General features: G+C 46.3%; 2 protein-coding genes across 4 annotated transcripts in view; one reads left to right on the forward strand and one right to left on the reverse strand.

The window, feature by feature from the left end:
• Positions 1-6,699, forward strand: part of PKD1L3 (polycystin 1 like 3, transient receptor potential channel interacting) — a 43,920-nt gene extending 37,221 nt beyond the window's left edge. Inside the window, exons 23-30 of the mRNA XM_056136135.1 lie at positions 181-475; positions 542-675; positions 2,167-2,294; positions 3,261-3,421; positions 4,854-5,064; positions 5,461-5,562; positions 6,125-6,256; positions 6,586-6,699. Coding sequence (XP_055992110.1) covers positions 181-475; positions 542-675; positions 2,167-2,294; positions 3,261-3,421; positions 4,854-5,064; positions 5,461-5,562; positions 6,125-6,256; positions 6,586-6,699 — 1,277 coding nt within the window. The remainder of the gene's footprint in view (positions 1-180; positions 476-541; positions 676-2,166; positions 2,295-3,260; positions 3,422-4,853; positions 5,065-5,460; positions 5,563-6,124; positions 6,257-6,585) is intronic.
• IST1 (IST1 factor associated with ESCRT-III) overlaps positions 6,546-18,392 on the reverse strand; it is a 31,983-nt gene continuing 20,136 nt past the window's right edge. For 2 of the 3 annotated variants that reach the window (XM_056136627.1, XM_056136626.1), the window contains exons 2-10: positions 17,608-17,710; positions 17,018-17,198; positions 15,359-15,446; positions 13,915-13,998; positions 12,422-12,532; positions 11,383-11,592; positions 10,624-10,707; positions 9,621-9,669; positions 6,546-8,581 (exon numbers count right to left, since the gene is read on the reverse strand). In XM_056136627.1, coding sequence (XP_055992602.1) covers positions 8,388-8,581; positions 9,621-9,669; positions 10,624-10,707; positions 11,383-11,592; positions 12,422-12,532; positions 13,915-13,998; positions 15,359-15,446; positions 17,018-17,198; positions 17,608-17,695 — 1,089 coding nt within the window. In that variant the 5' untranslated portion in view covers positions 17,696-17,710 and the 3' untranslated portion in view covers positions 6,546-8,387. The remainder of the gene's footprint in view (positions 8,582-9,620; positions 9,670-10,623; positions 10,708-11,382; positions 11,593-12,421; positions 12,533-13,914; positions 13,999-15,358; positions 15,447-17,017; positions 17,199-17,607; positions 17,711-18,392) is intronic. The other variant, XM_056136628.1, reaches the window with a different exon arrangement.

The raw sequence follows: 18,392 nt of genomic DNA on the forward strand, positions 1-18,392 counted from the left end.
AGGGGCTATTCCCAGCTCTCTGCTAAGGGATGCTAAGAGGCTGCCACCGGGGGTGCTCGGGGCTCATGCGGCTTCAGGGGTTGAAGCAGAGTCCCCCCACAGGCGAAGCCTGCACTCAGCCCCTGAGTGCTCTCTCTGCCCTCCAAGTAGTTGCATCAGTTTCTTGTTCTCTCTCCTCAGGATTTGTTACGGACGGGAACGCCTTTCTTCTGGGCAATGTCCTACTTCGTCAGGTTTGCCTTCCTGGGGCTTCTATCCAAGAACAAGTGAGGCCATCGCATCCAGATCAGGAGGACACGGAGAACTACGGGGCGCACTGGGGGCCCCCAGACACGAACACCACAGACCCAGACAGCATCTGGCATTACCAGCCTCAGGAGCGGGCAGGGGGCTTCCCCAGCGCTGGCGAGCTGACCACTTCCTCAGGCGGTGGCTACGCGGTGCGGCTGGGGAGGAACGCCAGTGCAGCACTGCGGTGAGCCTGACTCCCGGGGCCCCGGGGGCGGGGAGGAGCTGGCTCTGACGGGCTGCATTTCTTCAGGGTTCTGCAGCATCTTGAACAGAGCCGCTGGCTGGACCAGTACACCAAAAGCCTCTTTGTGGAATTCGTGGTGTTCAGTGCGAATGTGAACCTGTTCTGTGCCGTCACCCTGATTCTGGAGGCCAACAGCGTGGGTACGGGAGACCCCTTTTCTCTCTATCTCAGAAGGCCCGGTTTCTTTCTCTGTTACCATGAAAATATAGAACAAAGACAGCCCACCCAACGATGATTTTGGTTTTCGGTTTGGGGGTCACGCCTACTCATGCCAGAGCCCAGGGCTTCCTCTCCTGTTCACTTACTCATTTTGCTGGAGCACATTCTCCAGAAACTCTGGGGGGATACAGAAGAACTAAATTTCTCAAAGGCTTCTACATTCAGGCTTCTGTTCTGTCATCACATTTGATTATTTGTTTGGGGGGCAGGGGTTGGCCACACCCAGCAGTGCTCGGGCTCACCCCTGACTCTGAACTCAGGGATCACTCCTGGCGGTGCTTGGGGAAACATATGCGGTGCCTGGAATCAAACTGAGTCAGCTGCGTGCAAGGCAAGGTCCCACCTGCTGTACTATCGATCCAGCCTCAGTCCATTTGTTTTTGGTATTTTTTTTTTGTACTTTCAAAAATCTCGCCCGCACGGCAAAGCCTGGCAAGCTACCCGTGATGTATTTGATATGCCAAAACACAGTAACAGTTGTCACAATGGAGACGTTATTGGGCCCGCTCGAGCAAATCGATGAACAACAGGAGGACAGTGACAGTGACAGTGACCTTCAAAAAAATAAAAAATACCCTGATGTGCCCAGGATGTAACTCAGTGGCAGAGCCTAGTTTGTTCAGGCCTTGGACTCGATTGCCACCACACATACAACACACTCACAACCTCTGAACAAAAATGCCTTGCTAATGTGTGAAAATTTATAATGAATTATAATTCACAGTCACTGTCCTCCTGTTGTTCATCAATTTGCTCGAGCGGGCCCAGTAACATTGTGAGACTTGTTATTGTGTTTGGCATATCGAATACGCCACGGGTAGCTTGCCAGGCTTTGCTGTGCGGGTGAGATACTCTCGGTAGCTTGATTTATAATTATTATTATTTTAAATTTATAAAAATTTAAAATAGGTCAAAATAAGAAAAAAATATAAGGGGCCAAAGAAAGAGCACAAGTAGGTAGGGCACTTGCCTTACACACAGCAAAACCAGGTTCAACCCCCACCTCCACCCCACCCCACCCCCGGCACCACATATGGCCTTGCCAAGTGATCCCTGAGCACTGCTGGGTGTGCCGAAAAGCAAACCAAGGATCATACAACAGCATCATGCGTCTGCTGATCTCTGCATTCATGCTGACACGGTGAGGTGGCACAGCAAATGGCGGGGACGTCAGTTGCTGCCGGAAGCAGGGTGAGCGAGCGGTCTCTTCTCAGGTTTTCATGAACGCAGCACATGTTCAACCGCACTGCACACACGCCCCCCATGACAGCCAGAGAAACTCTGGGGGCAGTGCTGGGACCCTAGCATGTTTGAAATCTGTGCTGACCAAGGGGGGTTCTTCTCAAACCCAGTTTTAAGGAAGAGGGCTCCAGTTTTAGGAACTCTTGACCGCAGATGTTCTTTGTTCTCAGGTACTTTCTCTGCCTCCGTGAGACTGGAAAGCTTAACGCCCCTCCCAGCGTCAAAGAAGGACCTTGCCTGGTTCATCATCCCACAAAGCATCTATTACTTGCTGATCTGTTACTATACCTTCATACAGGTGAGCTGAAAGCTGCATGTCAGAGTTGAGTCTAGGGGGTTGCCGGAGAGAATCTGGGGAGCATCACACTGAATCCTCAGAATGACTCAGACTTTGGCCAATTCCAGGCCTGAATTTACTTCCCGTCATCTCTCCGAGATTTCTGCAGTTTAAGAATTAAACCTGGGGCTGGGAGAACATGTCTAAAATGTCTGAAGCCCCCATTTTGGTTGTGAGTCTGCACACAGAACACCCCTGGCAGGGCTGCAGGTGGCCTCGGGGGTCCCGAGCCACACAGGATATGGAACTATTTAAAAAGAGGGGAGTCTGTGGAAATACTTTATGCATTGATTTATGGTAGTCCAGCTAAAATTATAGCAAAAGATTGAAAGGATCATGAGCCCAGTTATCAAAACCCAAATTACCTAAAAGCGTAATGTCCTAAATCAAATATTTTTATTTTCAAGCTTAATAACCAAATATTTTTATTTTCAAGCTTAATAAGTCTGTTTCTTCTCATTGCATAAAACTTAACAGTGTACCCATGAAAGATGTAATTTTAAAAAATTTTGTTGGAGGCACCTGTGATTCACAGAAAGTCATACTGAAGCTAACCTTCCTGTGAACACTCGCTGAGTGATGAGAGCCCAGAACGAAGACTGTGACCCATTGTGTCACATTTGATTTGCTAGGTGCCAGCCAAGTGCTTTGTGAATGTTCAAAGCACTTCATCAGGGGCTGGAGCAATAGTACAATGGGTGGGACACTTGCCCTTGCACACGGCTGACCCAGGGTCAGTCCCTGGCATCCCATATGGTCCCCCACGCACTGCCAGGAGCAATTCCTGAGTGCAGAGCCAGGAGTAACCCCTGAACATTGCGGGGGTATGACCCAAAAACCCAAACCCAAACAAAGCACTTCACCAAGGAGCCCTGGCAGGTCTTGCGGCCAGCAGCGGTACCACCAGCGGCTGTGGTGTCTGTCTAGGGTCGCCAGCTCAAACAGCAGAGGTGGAGATTTTTCACAAGAAAAAGCAACATTGTGGACCTGAGCGTGATCCTCCTAAGCTTTGTCACCCTGGGGCTTGACATGAGGCGGATTTCTCTTTATCAGAAAAGCCTGGCACAATACCGCTCGGACCCAGACAGGTAAGAGCCCGAGGGCCTGGGGTAGTCCCCCTAGGTGTCAGCTGACTGCACACAGGTGATCTTTGTGCCCGTCACATCCCCAAATCTCTGTGTAAAGCCAGTTAAATGGAACTCACATTGAAGTCCACTGCAGAGGAAACAATAAACTGAAACCATTTATATGTCTGTGTCGAAATGCTCTCCCAGCTTTAAAGCACATTTCAATTTCATGCTGCAAAGAGCAGGAATTGGGCATTAATTCTGCAACCTGGCCACGGGAAAAAGCCCAAAGCACAGCAGAAGCCCTGCAAGGCCTTTTGTATACGTAACGTATACAAAACCCCTTTAAAATAAAACCACGGGAGAGTTCCTCCTTTACACCCAAGGACAGCTGCCTTCTGGGGGTTGTGTGCAGGTGCGTCCATAGCAAGGCTCATTTCAGTGCCCAGGAATCACCATATGGTGCTTTTCTCACCTCTTCAGTGCTTTGCAACCTGACCGGCTCCTTGTGAGACTGTCCCCAGCCAGAGCCTGCAGGGAGGCCTTTGCAGGTCATTTTCAGGGACAGCAGGCTGTGCCATTTGGTGTCAGCAGTGGCTGCGGGGCAGCGAGCATCTAGGAATTACCATCAAGTGTCAACTGCTCGTAACTGTGGGGGTCCTTCCAACGAACTGAATGCTGCCATATAAAATTATGAACTCGGGCCGGAGAGCTAGTACAGTGGCAAAGGCGCTTGCCTTGCATGCTGCTGACCTGGGTTTGGTCCCTAGTAATTCCATATGGTCCCTTGGAGCACCACCAGAGCAATTCCTGAGCAGTCAGGAGTAACCTGAGTATCGTGACCCCTAAACAAAACTCTGAATGCAGCTCTCACGTAATAAAGCTTGCTTGGTGAAAACCACACCCCAGCTGTTTTTTTTTTTTGGGGGGGGTCACACCAGGTGATGCCTAGGGGTTACTCCTGGCTTTGCATTCAGGAATTACTCCCGGCAGTGCTCAGGAATTAAACCCAGGTCGGGCGCGTGCAAAGCAAACGCACCACCCTCCATCTCTTCCCTGTCTACTCTCAGCACTATGAAATCCCCTAGGTTAAGGTCCTGGTTATGGCTCCAGAACCATGTAGGATGTAACAGGAAACACGCCAAAGTAAGGAATTCCTCTCCTTTCGAGACCCTAAGCTCAAACCAGAAATCTCTGAGATGAAGTCAACCAAGGTCTTCCCATTTCAAGGTGTCCTCACAACTTGTCGACAGAACTGTAGTCTTTGGCCCAGACACCTGCGTTCATGTACTCACCAGCACTTCTCATGTCACCCAAGTCCTATTACAGAGTGGCTGAGCTCCCAGAACTGCATTGCTGGGTGTACAGTAGAAGGGGAAGCTGCCACTCCCAGGCCTGAGGGTGGCCTGTGGTTTGTTCAGTGGAGTGACTGTCACCTCCCGGCTACCTGCAGGTTCATCAGCTTCTATGAGACACTGAAGGTGAACTCGGCTGTCATCTACCTTGTGGGCTTCCTGGTTCTGCTGGCCACTATTCAGTTATGGAGCCTTCTGCATCGTGACCCCGCACTGCAGGTCATCGGCAGGTCACTGAGCAGAGCCTGGGATGAGGTGGTGGGCTTCCTGCTGGTCATCCTGATCCTGCTGACGGGCTATGCCATAGCCGTAAGCCCCCATCCCCTTACCTGTCCCCATTGCTGTCATCTGGCATCGACAGGTCCTGAGGGTGCAGACGTCAGCCCAGTTAGCAGGGAGTTTTGGAGAATGGGGAGAATAAAGCTGAGCTTCAATTCTGGTTCCGTAGGGAACTAGCGGCCCTGAGTTTCTTTAGAGATGAGGAAATCACCTCATCTTAAAGTGGGGTTTAACAGCTGACAGGATCATGTCAATGTCAAATAAACTGGTTAAAACACAAATTTTTTAAATTATTTTTAAGAGAGTTATTTTAGTGGCCAGGAAGGAATTTACATTTCTGTTCGTTGGTTCTGCTGGCTTCATCATCATTCAGCATGCAGGATAGAAAGAACCACAATCTATCTGATGGAGCTGTCTCCTTTCCAGTTTAACTTACTGTTTGGATGGACCATCTCCGACTACAGGACATTTTTCAGCTCAATTGTGGCTGTGGTTGGCCTCCTGATGGGAATCACTCAACATGAAAAGGTGAAGCCCCGGACTGCTTCCCTGCATCGTGTGTGGTGGGATGGAACTGCACCAGAACTGCTTACAAAGCAGCCTGACAGCTCTGGAGAATATCAACTCTGCAGACAGCGTTTTGATTGGTTCTTACTTCCAGGAAGCCGTCTAAATACTACCTTTACTTTTTCTTTTGGGCTACACTGGGCAATGCTTAGGGATTACTCCTGGCTCTGCACTCAGGAATTACTCCTGTCGGTTCTCAGTGATTGAACCCAGGTTGATTGCATGCAAGGCACCTTACCCACTGTATGACAGCTTCAATCCCTCATCTTTATATCTTATATCCTGTTTTACTGCTAAGGACACTGGGTCGACCTTGTACCCTCATACCTGATCAATTTATTTGCTGCTCCCCCCACCTTCAAGTGTACAGTGAAAGTGATATAAGGTGGTATTTGTAGTTAATACTCACTTCAGAAAGAGTATTAGTTACTAATACTCCTTCCTCCCTCCCCTCCCCATAGTAGACACCCATAGTAAACAACTATCATTGTTTGAGCTCAAAAGTGTCTCACTGTCTTTCCAGGTCATTGCTTTAGACCCAGTGTTGGGCTCATTTCTGATCCTCACCAGTGTCCTCTTGATGGTACTTGTGATCATTAACCTTTTTGTTTCTGCCATTCTAATGGCATTTGGAAAAGAAAGAAAGTTCCTTAAGGTAAGAAACTCTACCTTGGCAATTGAAATATGTATGTTACCATTTTTTAAAAAAATTTCACTGGGAAAGCCCAAATGTAACTGCTTTTAGGATCCCAGTCTAAATGCAGAGGAACAGCAGCACATTCAGTTCTTAGTCTCTCCAGCTCTGCCAACCATTTTCCTAGGAAACCCAATTTTCCAAGGCTCCATTATATTCTATACCCAATTATCTTTTAAGCAGCTGGCCCTTGTAGAAGCATTCTAACACCTAATAGTAAATTAAAGAAAATAGTATCTATTGATCACTTCTTTTTATTGAATTTTTATTGTCATTGTTTCTTCTTGAAGACTCAGAAAGCAGCTGCCCTCACAGACATCCTGCTACAGAAGCTCTCAAGTTTGTTAGGAATCCAGAGGCAGCAGAAGACACAGGCAAACAGCCAGACTAGCAGCGGGCACTGATGGACGTCTCCAAAGGTGAGCCATTGTAATGCCCTGCTTGACTCATTCTAGTCCATCTCATTACTCTGAATGTTTTTGTGTAGAAAAGTTACAGGTGTTTATGAGTTTTTACTGGTGAGAAATCAAGGTCCCCTTGGCTGCCAGTCCTATGTTTATGGGTCTTAGCACTGTTGGGAAAGGGTTACAGAATAACCAGCACCCACTAAGAGAACACTCCACACCCATGTTCCTGGATGGCCGTGGGAAACGAGAAATCACACGGAGCTGACTGCAGCTTATCAAAAAAGCAGTGCTCAAGGGTGAGCTCAACAAGCTGGAGTGCATGCAGGAGGCCCAGATTCTTTTCCTACTTCCATCTCCCGAAAAATAAAAATAGGCACAAATTTGATAATGGGGAGCCCTGGTCCAGAAGAAGAACCAAGCAAATTCCAGATCCGGCATAAACGGAGGCAGGGAGCCCAAGGTGCGATCTGGCTGTGCCCTGTGTGGTCACATGCTTGTAATACCCTCTTCTAAAATCCAAAATTGTACTTCATTGCTTAACCAAAGCAGTGGAGAAAGCAGAGTACAGAATCTTTAACTTTATTTTCAGCTACTGAGCTATGAGATACAAACCAATCAATAACATTAAAGAAAAGCTGCTTGAAAGAGGAATGTACAGAAACAATTAGAAAGAGGCCAACGTCCCATTCTGCATCGCACAGCCAGCCCCGCGGGGAAGGATGGCCTTCACTAGGGGCAAAGGAGCAGACACCCAGGAGAGCAGAGAACTACTGCAGCCACATGGGCACTAGAATCTGAATCGGAGATTAGTTTTAAAGGTTCTCTTAATCATCAAGTTTTCAAATGAAAACAGGAACCCCTCTTCTACAGGCTTTCCAGCTCATTACCCAAGAGACTTGAGTACTTCTATTAAGGCAACTGGAAGTCCACCTTGGCCTGGAATGGTGACGTCATTCTGCACAATGTGAGGCCAGTTCTTTGCCAGTACTGCCAGCCCACAGAACATGCTCTAGGGAAAACAAAAACAAAAACAAAACTAGTATTTTTTTATAGTGCTGACCTCTGGTAAAAGGGGACCAGCACTCAAAATAAAGCCAAAGGCCACAGAGGGCTCCCTGAGAATCCAGCAGAACTAAAAGAGGCTTTCAACTTTCCAAAAAAGCTTTGCGACTGGATCCAGGTGGAACAGTGCCCTGTAGCAAGGAGTAGTGTACATGCCAACGAGAGGACCCCGCTTCCGGAACTGTTAAAACAGCTTCCTAAGTCTTCTCTTTCTCATTCAGATTTGAGCGAGAAAATATCTGTAAACCTGGCCTTGTACTGAGGGGTCAGCGACGGCTAGAACACTTCGTGAAGTGTCTCCTCCACGCGCCCAGCCAGCGCTGGCAACTCTCCCACTCGCTCTCACCTCCTCTCTCTTCCCTGTGAAGGACGGTGGGATGAGTGAGAGAACTGGGATCACACTGACAGGACACTCTTCAGCTCAGAAAGTATCCAGTTGTTAGTCTCCTGTGAGCAGTAGAAAACTGGAAAGCAGCAGAATTTGGTAGAGCAGGAAGAGCCCAGAGAAGAGTGTGCTCCGTGATGGTTGGGAGATGAAACAGGGTCGTGTAGATTCTTTGTTACAAGGAGAAACTGCTCAGTCTCAACTCCCAGAACTTGTGATATTGCCGGGTTTTAAGTGTCTATGTTTTCTTCTTCAACTCTTCAAATCTCCGGGAAAGATCATCAAAGTCAATGTCCTCGGATGCTGAGGTGTTGGCCCCAGCTGACGCAGTTGGCAGGGTGTCTGGTACAGAGGGCAACTCCGGCAGCACGAAGTTATCGTAGGTATCCACGGGTCTAGGAGAGGGCTTTGCTTCTGGCTTTGGTCCGGGACCTAAGTAAATCAGGGCAAAAGGCAGTGTCAGAGATACCAGAGAACTGGTTCTGATGCTCAAAGCCCACAATTCTCTTGGCAGAAATAATACCTAATTCTAAAAGTCAAAATGTCGGGACAAATGGGCCGGAGTGATAGCACAGCGGGTAGGGCATGTGTCTTGCATGTGACCAACCTGCGTTCAATCTCCGGCATCCCATTTGGTGCCCCAAGCACAGCCAGGAGTAATTCCTGAGCGCAGAGCCAGGAGTAACCCCTGAGCATCGCTGGGTGCGACCCAAAAAACAAACAAAAAAAGAAACAACTTTTGGAGACGTAATAGTTTTACTGAAAGGGGTGATTACACACTATAATCACACTGCATTTATGTAATCATCATTTCCTTATACAACGTTGAGAAAAAATCCTGGGCAACAATAAATGAAACTATTTAAAAGCTGTTTTTATTGTGCTTGATTTCACTCTAACAATGTCCAAGAACCTAAGACATTAAGGATTTACTGATCAGCATGAAGATGTCCATAAATTGTCTCTGACTTTTTAAAAAGCAAACCCACTAGAGGTTTCGAGAATGCTGACAGTTTTTCACTTTTTGAGTGGATGGCTTTGTGCATATGCTTGCTTTGTGAAAAGTCACTGAACCGTTACTCAATTTCATTTGTGTCTATCCTCTTTACTGATACCATCAGTCAAGTTTAAACTCTGCAAAGGTAACAGAAAGGGAAGCAGTGTGCTGGGCATCTAATCCCCTCCCCTACTTCCCCCCTCAAGGGGAGCCCACCCCAGGCAGTGCTCTCCGAGCCAAGACCGCTGGCCCACCTGCTCATTGGACCTTTTTAACGCTACCATTAAAAAACTTCCTTTAATGGTATTTTCAGAAACAAAGGATCTGAGAGGGTGACTGAAAACATCATAATGAAGATGCTACTAATCCCAACACCCAGTGTTCTACTCACAGAACACCTGAGGGAGAAACAGTAATTGTAATTAAGTAGAGGGTTCAGCACCGAGTCATGAGGGTTTCTGGACTGGCACTTACCAACAATCTGTGCAGAAGAGACATTCTTATCAGCATTACTGTCATCAGCCTGGAACACAAAGATTGTTACCCACTGGAGAAAGGCGAGGCGTCACCAGAGAAAGCTCATCACCCAAAAGCTGAGCCGCTTGGCAGAAGCAGTAGAACCTGCTCCAAAGAAACTAGCCCTTCACCGCTTGGAACCTTCCTGACGTCAACCAGAAAAATACCAAGCTGAACTCTGGTGCCAAGCAAGGAAAAAGGCAATTCTCAGCACACCGTCACACCTTTCTTAGTCTGATGCCATCACCTTTCCAGACAGAAAGAAAGCACTAAGCCACTAAGAACTCATCTCCAAGAACAAGCCCTCAAATATCGATTACTATCTTCAACCTCATTCTAGAAATAGTTGTGGGCTGTGCCTCAATGCATGCAAGGCCAAAATACAATAACCTGACCCAAGGTAAAAGACAGAAAGGAAGAACTCCAAGTTTAGGAGAGGGAACCTCCCTAGGTGAATACTTTCTACAGCACATGCCACACCAGTTTGTTTTCTCATGAAATGCGTCAGAACAGGTGTCAAAAGCACACACCAATGGAGGAAACAGGCTGGCAGGAAAAAAACATCAAATTCTGAACCAAAACTCTTGCAAGCTTCCTATAGTTCAAGGAAGCCATCATTAACATATTAGCGAGTTACAGTAACTTTAAACACTGTGGGCTAAAACTGGTGGGTTAATATGGTATTCTAGAACCATCTCAATGTGTTTCTCTGCCTAGGGGTTTTGTTTTTAAATATCTCTTCTGAACTCTCTAAGAGCTCTGGCCTAACTGAAGACAAGCACTGCCACCAATGACACCACCACCCACTTCAGGGTAATGTTTCAGCAACATAAAAATCCAAAGCGAAAGCAGCATTGATATTAGTAGTTGATCAAAATTTTGCCTTCCCTGTCGTCATTATTTTGCTCTCTCTTCATGGGTTCACACTCCTTCTGCTTATAAAAGAGGCTCAGGCACTTACAGATTCATACGATGGGGGAGTTGCTGGTATCTGAGGTGGATGAATACTGGGATAAGTCCCCATTGGCAATCCATTGAAATCCGACTACAAAAGAGGAGAAAGACAGAATCAAGACTCTGTCTCCCGTTTCTAATTTCTGATATTTTGGGTATGGGAAGAGAAAAGTAAGATATGGTCAGCGTTTATCTTAATTTGGTGTGTGAGTGAGATTGAGCCCAAAGCCTCAGTCCCTTAATATATCAGACCTTTACATGTGATCAGAAGGGTTCCAGGTTTGGAAGGAAAAAAATTTGGTTTTGGGTCTTACCTAGTGGTGCTCACAGATCACGCCTCACAGGGCTTAGGGGACCGTATTTGTGCGAGGGAGCGATTTCAGGCCCTCCCCACCGAACTCTCACTCCAGCCCCAGATTTGGAAAAATTCTAACCCGATATTTGTACTACCAATGACCAAAAAAGAGGGTTTCCTACCAAATAAGTCATTCTTAGGCATTTTTGGAAAAAGCTTCTAGTATGCCCGCACCAGGTCCAAAAGGTAAGCATCAGGGCCTGGACATAAGATTTTTCTGAGTGCAATCTTTAGATTTTCTCACATCACCACCAATAGTTGAACCAAAAGATCTGTAAATCCTGTTACTTTTTCCCACAGCAAAAACAAGCATGCTGTGGGAAATGCTTATTGCTGAGTCATCGTAAAACCGACAGTTCCTCCATCTATTCACAGCACCGACTTGTACACCATAAGGATTGTCAGACTTACTGGTCCCTTGGGAAGTGGGTATGCGAAAGGCGCGCCTGGAGATGGCATGGGCATGGGCATGGGCATGGGCACTGGCACTGCTCCATCAGGCCCCACAACTGGTGCTGCAAATCCGCCCCCTCCGCCTCTTCCAGGGGCCCCTCCTTTCTTCACATCATCTGTGAATCCAACATCAATAAGATCTGTCTCCACCCCAGGAGGAGCTTCTGCCTGAGGAAAAAAAAAACCAAAACAACCCTGTCATTAACCCACCGTTCAGACTCTGAAATGGAGTTTCCTAGCGGGGTCTCGGAAGAAACTCCCGTGGGATGTGAGGGTAACGAGTGGAGGGGGTGGCCTGCAGGGCAGCCCCAACAGAGCCCGAGCAAATCCCCCCGAGAGCACTGGAGTGGGACTGGAGATGCAGCGGGCATCCTCCAAGAGGCAAAGACTTACACAGAGCAGCAACCAAACACAGGCGCCCCCAGGAGAGCCCTGTTCTTCAGAGAGCCACTGCTACAGGAACACTCGGCTGTGAGCCACGTGTCACCAATTTCAAGAGCTTCTGTTCCCAGGGGCACAGGCAGCCTGTGCAGCATGGTGGCAGCCCACTACTAACTGCAACCCCCATGTGCTGGAAGCCTCTTCAGGACACGACCACCACCCAGCGGTGTGGCCCCAGGAATCGAACCAGATGAAACTTATTTTTATGTAGCTCCGTATTCTTGACTTTCTGTGTACTGTCTGCTACCCAATAAATGTTCCCAGATCTAGTTTGGGACGTTTCATGCTATACACAGGCATCTCAATTCCTTCAATTTCATAAAAAAGAAGCAATAATGACACTTAATATTTGTATTAAGGCTTGTACATTTTCAGTGTTTCCATCTGAGACTTAAATACTCTAAAACGTGTACAACTATATATTGCTAACCAAAAAAGGCACTAAATGGACAAACGCTTAAACTCCCATGTGAGTTAGTGGAAATATGGTTATTTCCTCAAAGAAAGCTCTATCCAGAGGGGTTGATTTTTGTACTCTGAAGAACCCTGTACTCACCATGACCACAGAATCAGGCTCGTAGGGAACATTGTAGTTCTTGGCGATTTCGATCAGGTACCGTTCCACCAGGATTTTGGGTGGGGCTTCCACACTCAGTTTGTGCATCAGCTGTAAGCAAAGACCCAGGTTTAAGATGCATAACACGACACACGCCATAATCATGCCGCCAGACCCCGTGCCAGGTTATTTCATTTGGGGGCACCTCGGAGGGAGGCAGGTGAGACCCGTCCTGCCCCAAGGGAACCAGCCCCCAGAAGCCGAAAACCTCCAGAACGCAACTGCCACTATGCTCATGGCTGCTCTCCACATGCTCGGGTTGAGCCTCATCTATGAGTGAACCTATTTCTGGACCACGGCCGCACAAGGACAATTTATACCTTACACCACCCATACTCCAAGGGTACCACACCACATCTGATGGGGTTTAAAGTAAGAGGCAACCAATCTTAGAGGGAAATATTTTTTTCACAGATATATATATATATTATATGCACACAGGCTCACCCTTTAACATCATGTTAGTGATCTCATAGAAGGGTTTAATCACCCCAGGGTGAAAGACAACAATCTTCACACTCTTTCCTCTAAGGAAACTTTTTGGTAGCATTTTCAGTGGTTTTTCGTAACAAACAATACAAAAATAAATTATTTCGGTTCTGCTTCGGGGCAGGGGTTGGGGTTCAGGATGGAAACATCTGAAATATGGTGGTGGGAAAGTGTAATGGTGGTGGGACTGGTGTTCAACTATTAAATGTAATCAAGTATTGTGAACTACTATATAAAATAGAATAAAAAGATTGTTTCCCCCCTGCCCCCAAAAAAGATGCACACATACCAATCAGTCTAATCTTAACCTATCTTGCTTTTCAGCTTCCCCCCCCTCATTTTAAGCTATATTAAGGGGAAAATAAGACTCCTAGACCAGGGGCTGGAGTGATATAGTACAGCAGGTAGGGCATTTGCCTTGTACGCGGCTGACTCAGGTTCGATTCCCAGCATCCCATATGGTCCCCTGACCACTGTCAGGACTAATTCCTGAGTGCAAAGCCAGGAGTAACCCCTGAGCATTGGTGGGTGTTACCCAAAAAAAAGAAAAAGAAAAAAAAATTGATTCCTGGACCAGTTAAATAATTTTGGTCACAAAGCACACATTTTAAGTGCCATGTTTCTCTTACGTTCTCTGGCTACAAAGGGCCATGTAAAGACTCATTCTATCCTCCACATTTGCATCCTTCCACTCTTCTTCTTCCTACTTCACTTCAACCTCCACCGAGGCAGAGACATGGGGAGATGTAGCAAGAATGACACAGGACTTCACAATCGAAAATATCAGGCAGAGGTCAGGGGGTACTGCAACCCCAGCAAGCTTTCCTCTCCCCGTTTTGAACTCAAGCTCAGCCATACACTCGCTGCCCACTAGAAGCTCTGCGGGCAATAAAATGACCTCCTCCCCCCCACGCAGTTTTATGTTTTACAGGTACATTAATTACCCTGTCATTCACAGTGCCAATCTGGTTGGTTCTACATAACTTGCCATACTCCTTGCTATACTTGGCACACAGCTGATCAGCCACCTACAGAGAAAACAAAATACAGAAACCATTCAGACTGCTTCAAGTTTTATCTGATCAACAGTAAATGTGCTTTCATTATAGAATAGTTCAAGTCTGTAAAACTTTAGGGGGTACTCATCAGTCCATTATTCATCCACTTATATGCTGGACCGCAATAATTTCCAAGACTTTTATTAACTGTTATTACATATACACCATATACAACTACTAGAAACAGTCATTGTTCTACTCTTAACAGTGTTTTTAAGTTTCTGGGAAAAGTCATAATTCTCACAAGGGTACAAACACAGCTGTAATGAATTCCACCATCAATAACTTGTAACTGAACAGTCAGATCTGATAAAAAAAAGTCAGGTAAGGTTTCTAGAAAAAAGCAATGCCTTATCTAGCAGATTAAAAAAAAAGATAAGGATTTATTAGGAAAGAGGAGCATTACAGAAAAAGAAAACTGCATCTGTAAAGACCTCTGGTAGAAAATATGGTCAGAGTTCAAATGAAATCAGGGAGTCTCCAGTCCCCAGCCCCGGGAAGGGGAATGTGAGGTACTGAAGGAAGAAAGATACGGCACTTGGCTCAACACTGTACCCCAGTACCAACCTAGCTTCTAACAGCCACGTGAAAAAAAAGAAAAAAAAAGTGGAATGAATAAATGAAACACTTGTAACCTCAAATAAATGCTATTTTAACTTTACTATCGTTAGATATGCAAAATTTTTCTGTATGTATTTACAATAAAAATAATTAAGACCCCTGAGAACATACAGAACTTTGCTACTTAAAGCAAGTCCTCAAACTTATATTCCTCAAACCCTATATTCTTTGATTAACAGACTGAAAAAGAGGAAAAAACAAAATTTTAAGGCCAATTTTAATTGTGTGTTTTTTTTTTAAAGTGAGACACCATGAGGTACAGTTGCAGACTTACAAATTTTGTGCTTGAGTTTCAATTATACAATGATCAAATAACCATCCCTCCACCAGTGCCCATTTCCCACCACCACGGATCCCAATATCCCTCCCACCCCCATCCCCTCCACTCCACCCTGCCTCTGTGGCAGGGCATTCCCCTCTGTTCTCTCTCTCCTTTTGGGTGTTGTGGTTTGCAAAAGAGGCATTGAGTGGCAATCATTTGTGGTCTATAGTCTACTTTCAGCATGCTTCTCCCATCGTGGGAGGATCCTCCCAACACCCTTTATTTGGTGCTCCCTTCTCTATCTGAGCTCCCTTTTCCCCTAGCATGTGTGGCTGGTTAAGGCTAATTTTAAAGGCAACACAACATGCCTGGTCAAATAAGTTGAAATGTATAAAACAACCTTTCTAACAACACACTACAGGCATCACTGTAACTGGTTGTACTCACGATTTTCAACTCAGCCACTTCTGACTGGAGCCGAGGAGCAGCCCAGATCAACGTAGACACAGATTCCGCCAGGCCAGTATCCAGATCCCTGTTAAGGGCAGAGGGAGAATGAGACAGTCTTTAAAAGAATGAGTCAATAAAACCCTATCGCACATGTAGCTCCTAATAGTCTCTAAAACCAACTCACGAATCTCACTAATTCTACGCTTACTTTGCTTTCGGGGGTTCTCCACACGCCAAATCCTAGGTCCCAGAGTCCGAAAAGCCTCTTCCAGAGAAAGTGCCCACAGGGCCAGAGTACAGGCCCCACACCACATGGCCTCTGAAGACCACAGAGTTGCCAGCGGCTCTCCAGCACCAGAGGAAGCCCCCACCAAAAAGAAAGAAATAAAAAATAAATAATCCTCTAGATCGCTTCACTTTTCAGATTTTATATTTTCTTTTCAGTAACTGGACTCGTCGATTTGCTCGAGCGGGCCCAGTAACGTCTCCATTGGAGACTTTGTTGTTACTGTGTCTGGCATATCGACGATCAACGGGAGGGCCTTTACCTTTTACCTTTAACTGGACTCAGGCCACTAAGCAAATGGTAGCTTGAGTATGCTAACCTCCTACATGCAGGAAAAGATCAAGGACTCCATTCTCAAATTCCAGAGGGGATCTCGAAAATTCTTACTTCATTAAAGCAAGCTGTAAGAATACCATGGAAAGAGCTCAAAGGATCGAGTTCATGCTTTGTATATGGGAGGCCTGGGTCTGATCCCCTATAACACATGGTCCCCAAACACAGAGGAAGGAGTAGCCTTCAGGGAACAACACACCTTGTCCCCCTCCAAAAAACCCAGAGTAAAGCTATGCAAGATGGAAAAATTAAGCTCTAAAGGCGTGTTAACACTATGCTTACAGTTAACAATAAAATGTGTTGAGCTTAAACTGTTGTTTTGTTTTGTTTTTTTTAACCAAAAAGGGGGTTTGCTGTGAGGACACAAAGAAATATTCTGGAGGTGATGGATGTTATCTTGATTGCAGCAGTTGGTATAAAGGTGTAAGTATCTCAAACTTACCAAATAATCTATACACCGGTGGCTCTACTTTTGGCATCTGCAGACCCACAGCTGAAGACCACCGGCTTACATCAAATATGCAGTTTAAAAAATATAATTCTACCTCAAAGGCACTTTTAAAAGACAAAACAGGAGTGACAGTACACTGGGACAGTACAAGGGTATTTGTCTTGCTTGCAGCAGACCTGGGATTTGATCCCTGGCATCCCATATATGGTCCCGCAAGCACCACCAGGAGTGATCCCTAAGCAGAACTTTTAAGCCCTGAGGACGAATGAATATGGCCCGCAAACCAAAAATAGGCAAACAAATGAGAGGGCTCAGGTGGAACAGTATGTGTGTGTGTGTGTGTGTGTGTGTATATATATATATATATATATACACACACACATATATATATACACATATATATCTAGCATGTGCAAGGCCTTGAGTTTGATCTCCAGAACCATATAACACAGACACCCCCCCAAAAAATACCTACCACATCAATGTGGTCCTGACTGTTCCCAGCACCAAATCACCAGGGTCTCATCACCAGGCCAAATACCACTGTGTGTGGCCCCCCCACTTAAAAGAGAGATGAAACTCTTACTTCATAGACTGAATGAGGCCAAACCGAGCCAGCAGCAGATCACAGTACAGCTCCAGGATCTCCATGGCCTCCACCAGGTAGTCCTCCCGGATAATGTGCTCCACTCGGATCCGAGCTCGTTCATCCTTCCCAGCAGCGAGATAATCAGCAATTTCCTTCCGTGCTTTCTGGGCCAATTCAGCTAAAGCACAAATCCCACCAGTCACACAGGAGAAGGCAATACACTCGGCCCTGGCCTGCAGGCAGACGTCCCGACAACAGCAAGAAGTGGGTATTTCTACTACTGCTACTATACCCAGCTCAGCCCTTAGAAAGTCTAATCCACTATCACCTGACATACAATTTGTGAAGCCAGAAATTTCCACCTTAGTATGCACATCATCTATTCCACAGCAATTAAATATGTTCCTTTCCCTGCCCCATTCATTCAGTCCAACTAGCCACAAAGGATAGAAGAAACAGATTCAAAGTTTAAAGGATAAGAGATCCTCAAAACTTTAGAGTACTACTCTGAAAGAGAGTACTGGGGCTGCTAGAACTCAGTGACATATTTTGGGAAAGAAAACACAAGGCAATCATGCATTACTCACTTTTCTTTTTCTCCAACAGTTTAAGACGATTTATGACTAATCTCAAATTGACTCGTAGACGCTCAGCTTTAAATCCAGAGCCCAGCATGCTGTGCTAATCCTCCTGGGGAAAGACAAAAAGCACCAGGACTATTTTCAAGTTAAAATTAGTTCAGAGATGTAGAGCAGTTACAGGGTGGATTAGCTGAAACGATAAATCGGAGTCAAATTGGCAAGTGACATCTGATTCACATTTCTGGCTGTCGTGTAGAGAACTGACGGGGGATAACCACGAGAGCAGGACTAAGGACGTTGTTTCTATAGTCTAGACACGAGATGAAACAGCTCAGATGGGGGCAGCAATGGCAAGTGATAGGTGTGATCAGGTTCACCATGTAACACGCAGAGCTTGAAGAACACAGTGACTGATAAAATGAGTATGTGGTGCTCTAAAGTGCGACGAGTAAAGGGGGTTGGGAGATGCCTCTGGCTACAACGCCTCATTTGGAAGCACATGGATGAGTGTTCAATCCCTGGTGCATGTCCGCATGATTCCGTCGGCTCAGCTGTTTGCACCTGGCAGCTCTGCTGTCTAGAACCCCTCGTGTGTGGATTATCATGGGCTGCTCAGCGAGTACCAAGCTGAAAAGATGTCCAAGCACTGTGAGTGTGAGCCCAGCAAGTAAGCATACAAGCATACAGCTGCAGTGCAACTCTGGGGGTATGGTGCCACCAGCAGGTCAACCTGGACCTGCAGGGAAAAGTGCATCAACAGCCTGATGGTGCCTTCAGGCTTCTTGATACTC

Source organism: Sorex fumeus, unplaced genomic scaffold (genome assembly GCF_029834395.1).
Source record: "Sorex fumeus unplaced genomic scaffold, SorFum_2.1 ptg000122l, whole genome shotgun sequence".
NCBI classification, from domain to species: Eukaryota; Metazoa; Chordata; class Mammalia; order Eulipotyphla; family Soricidae; genus Sorex; species Sorex fumeus.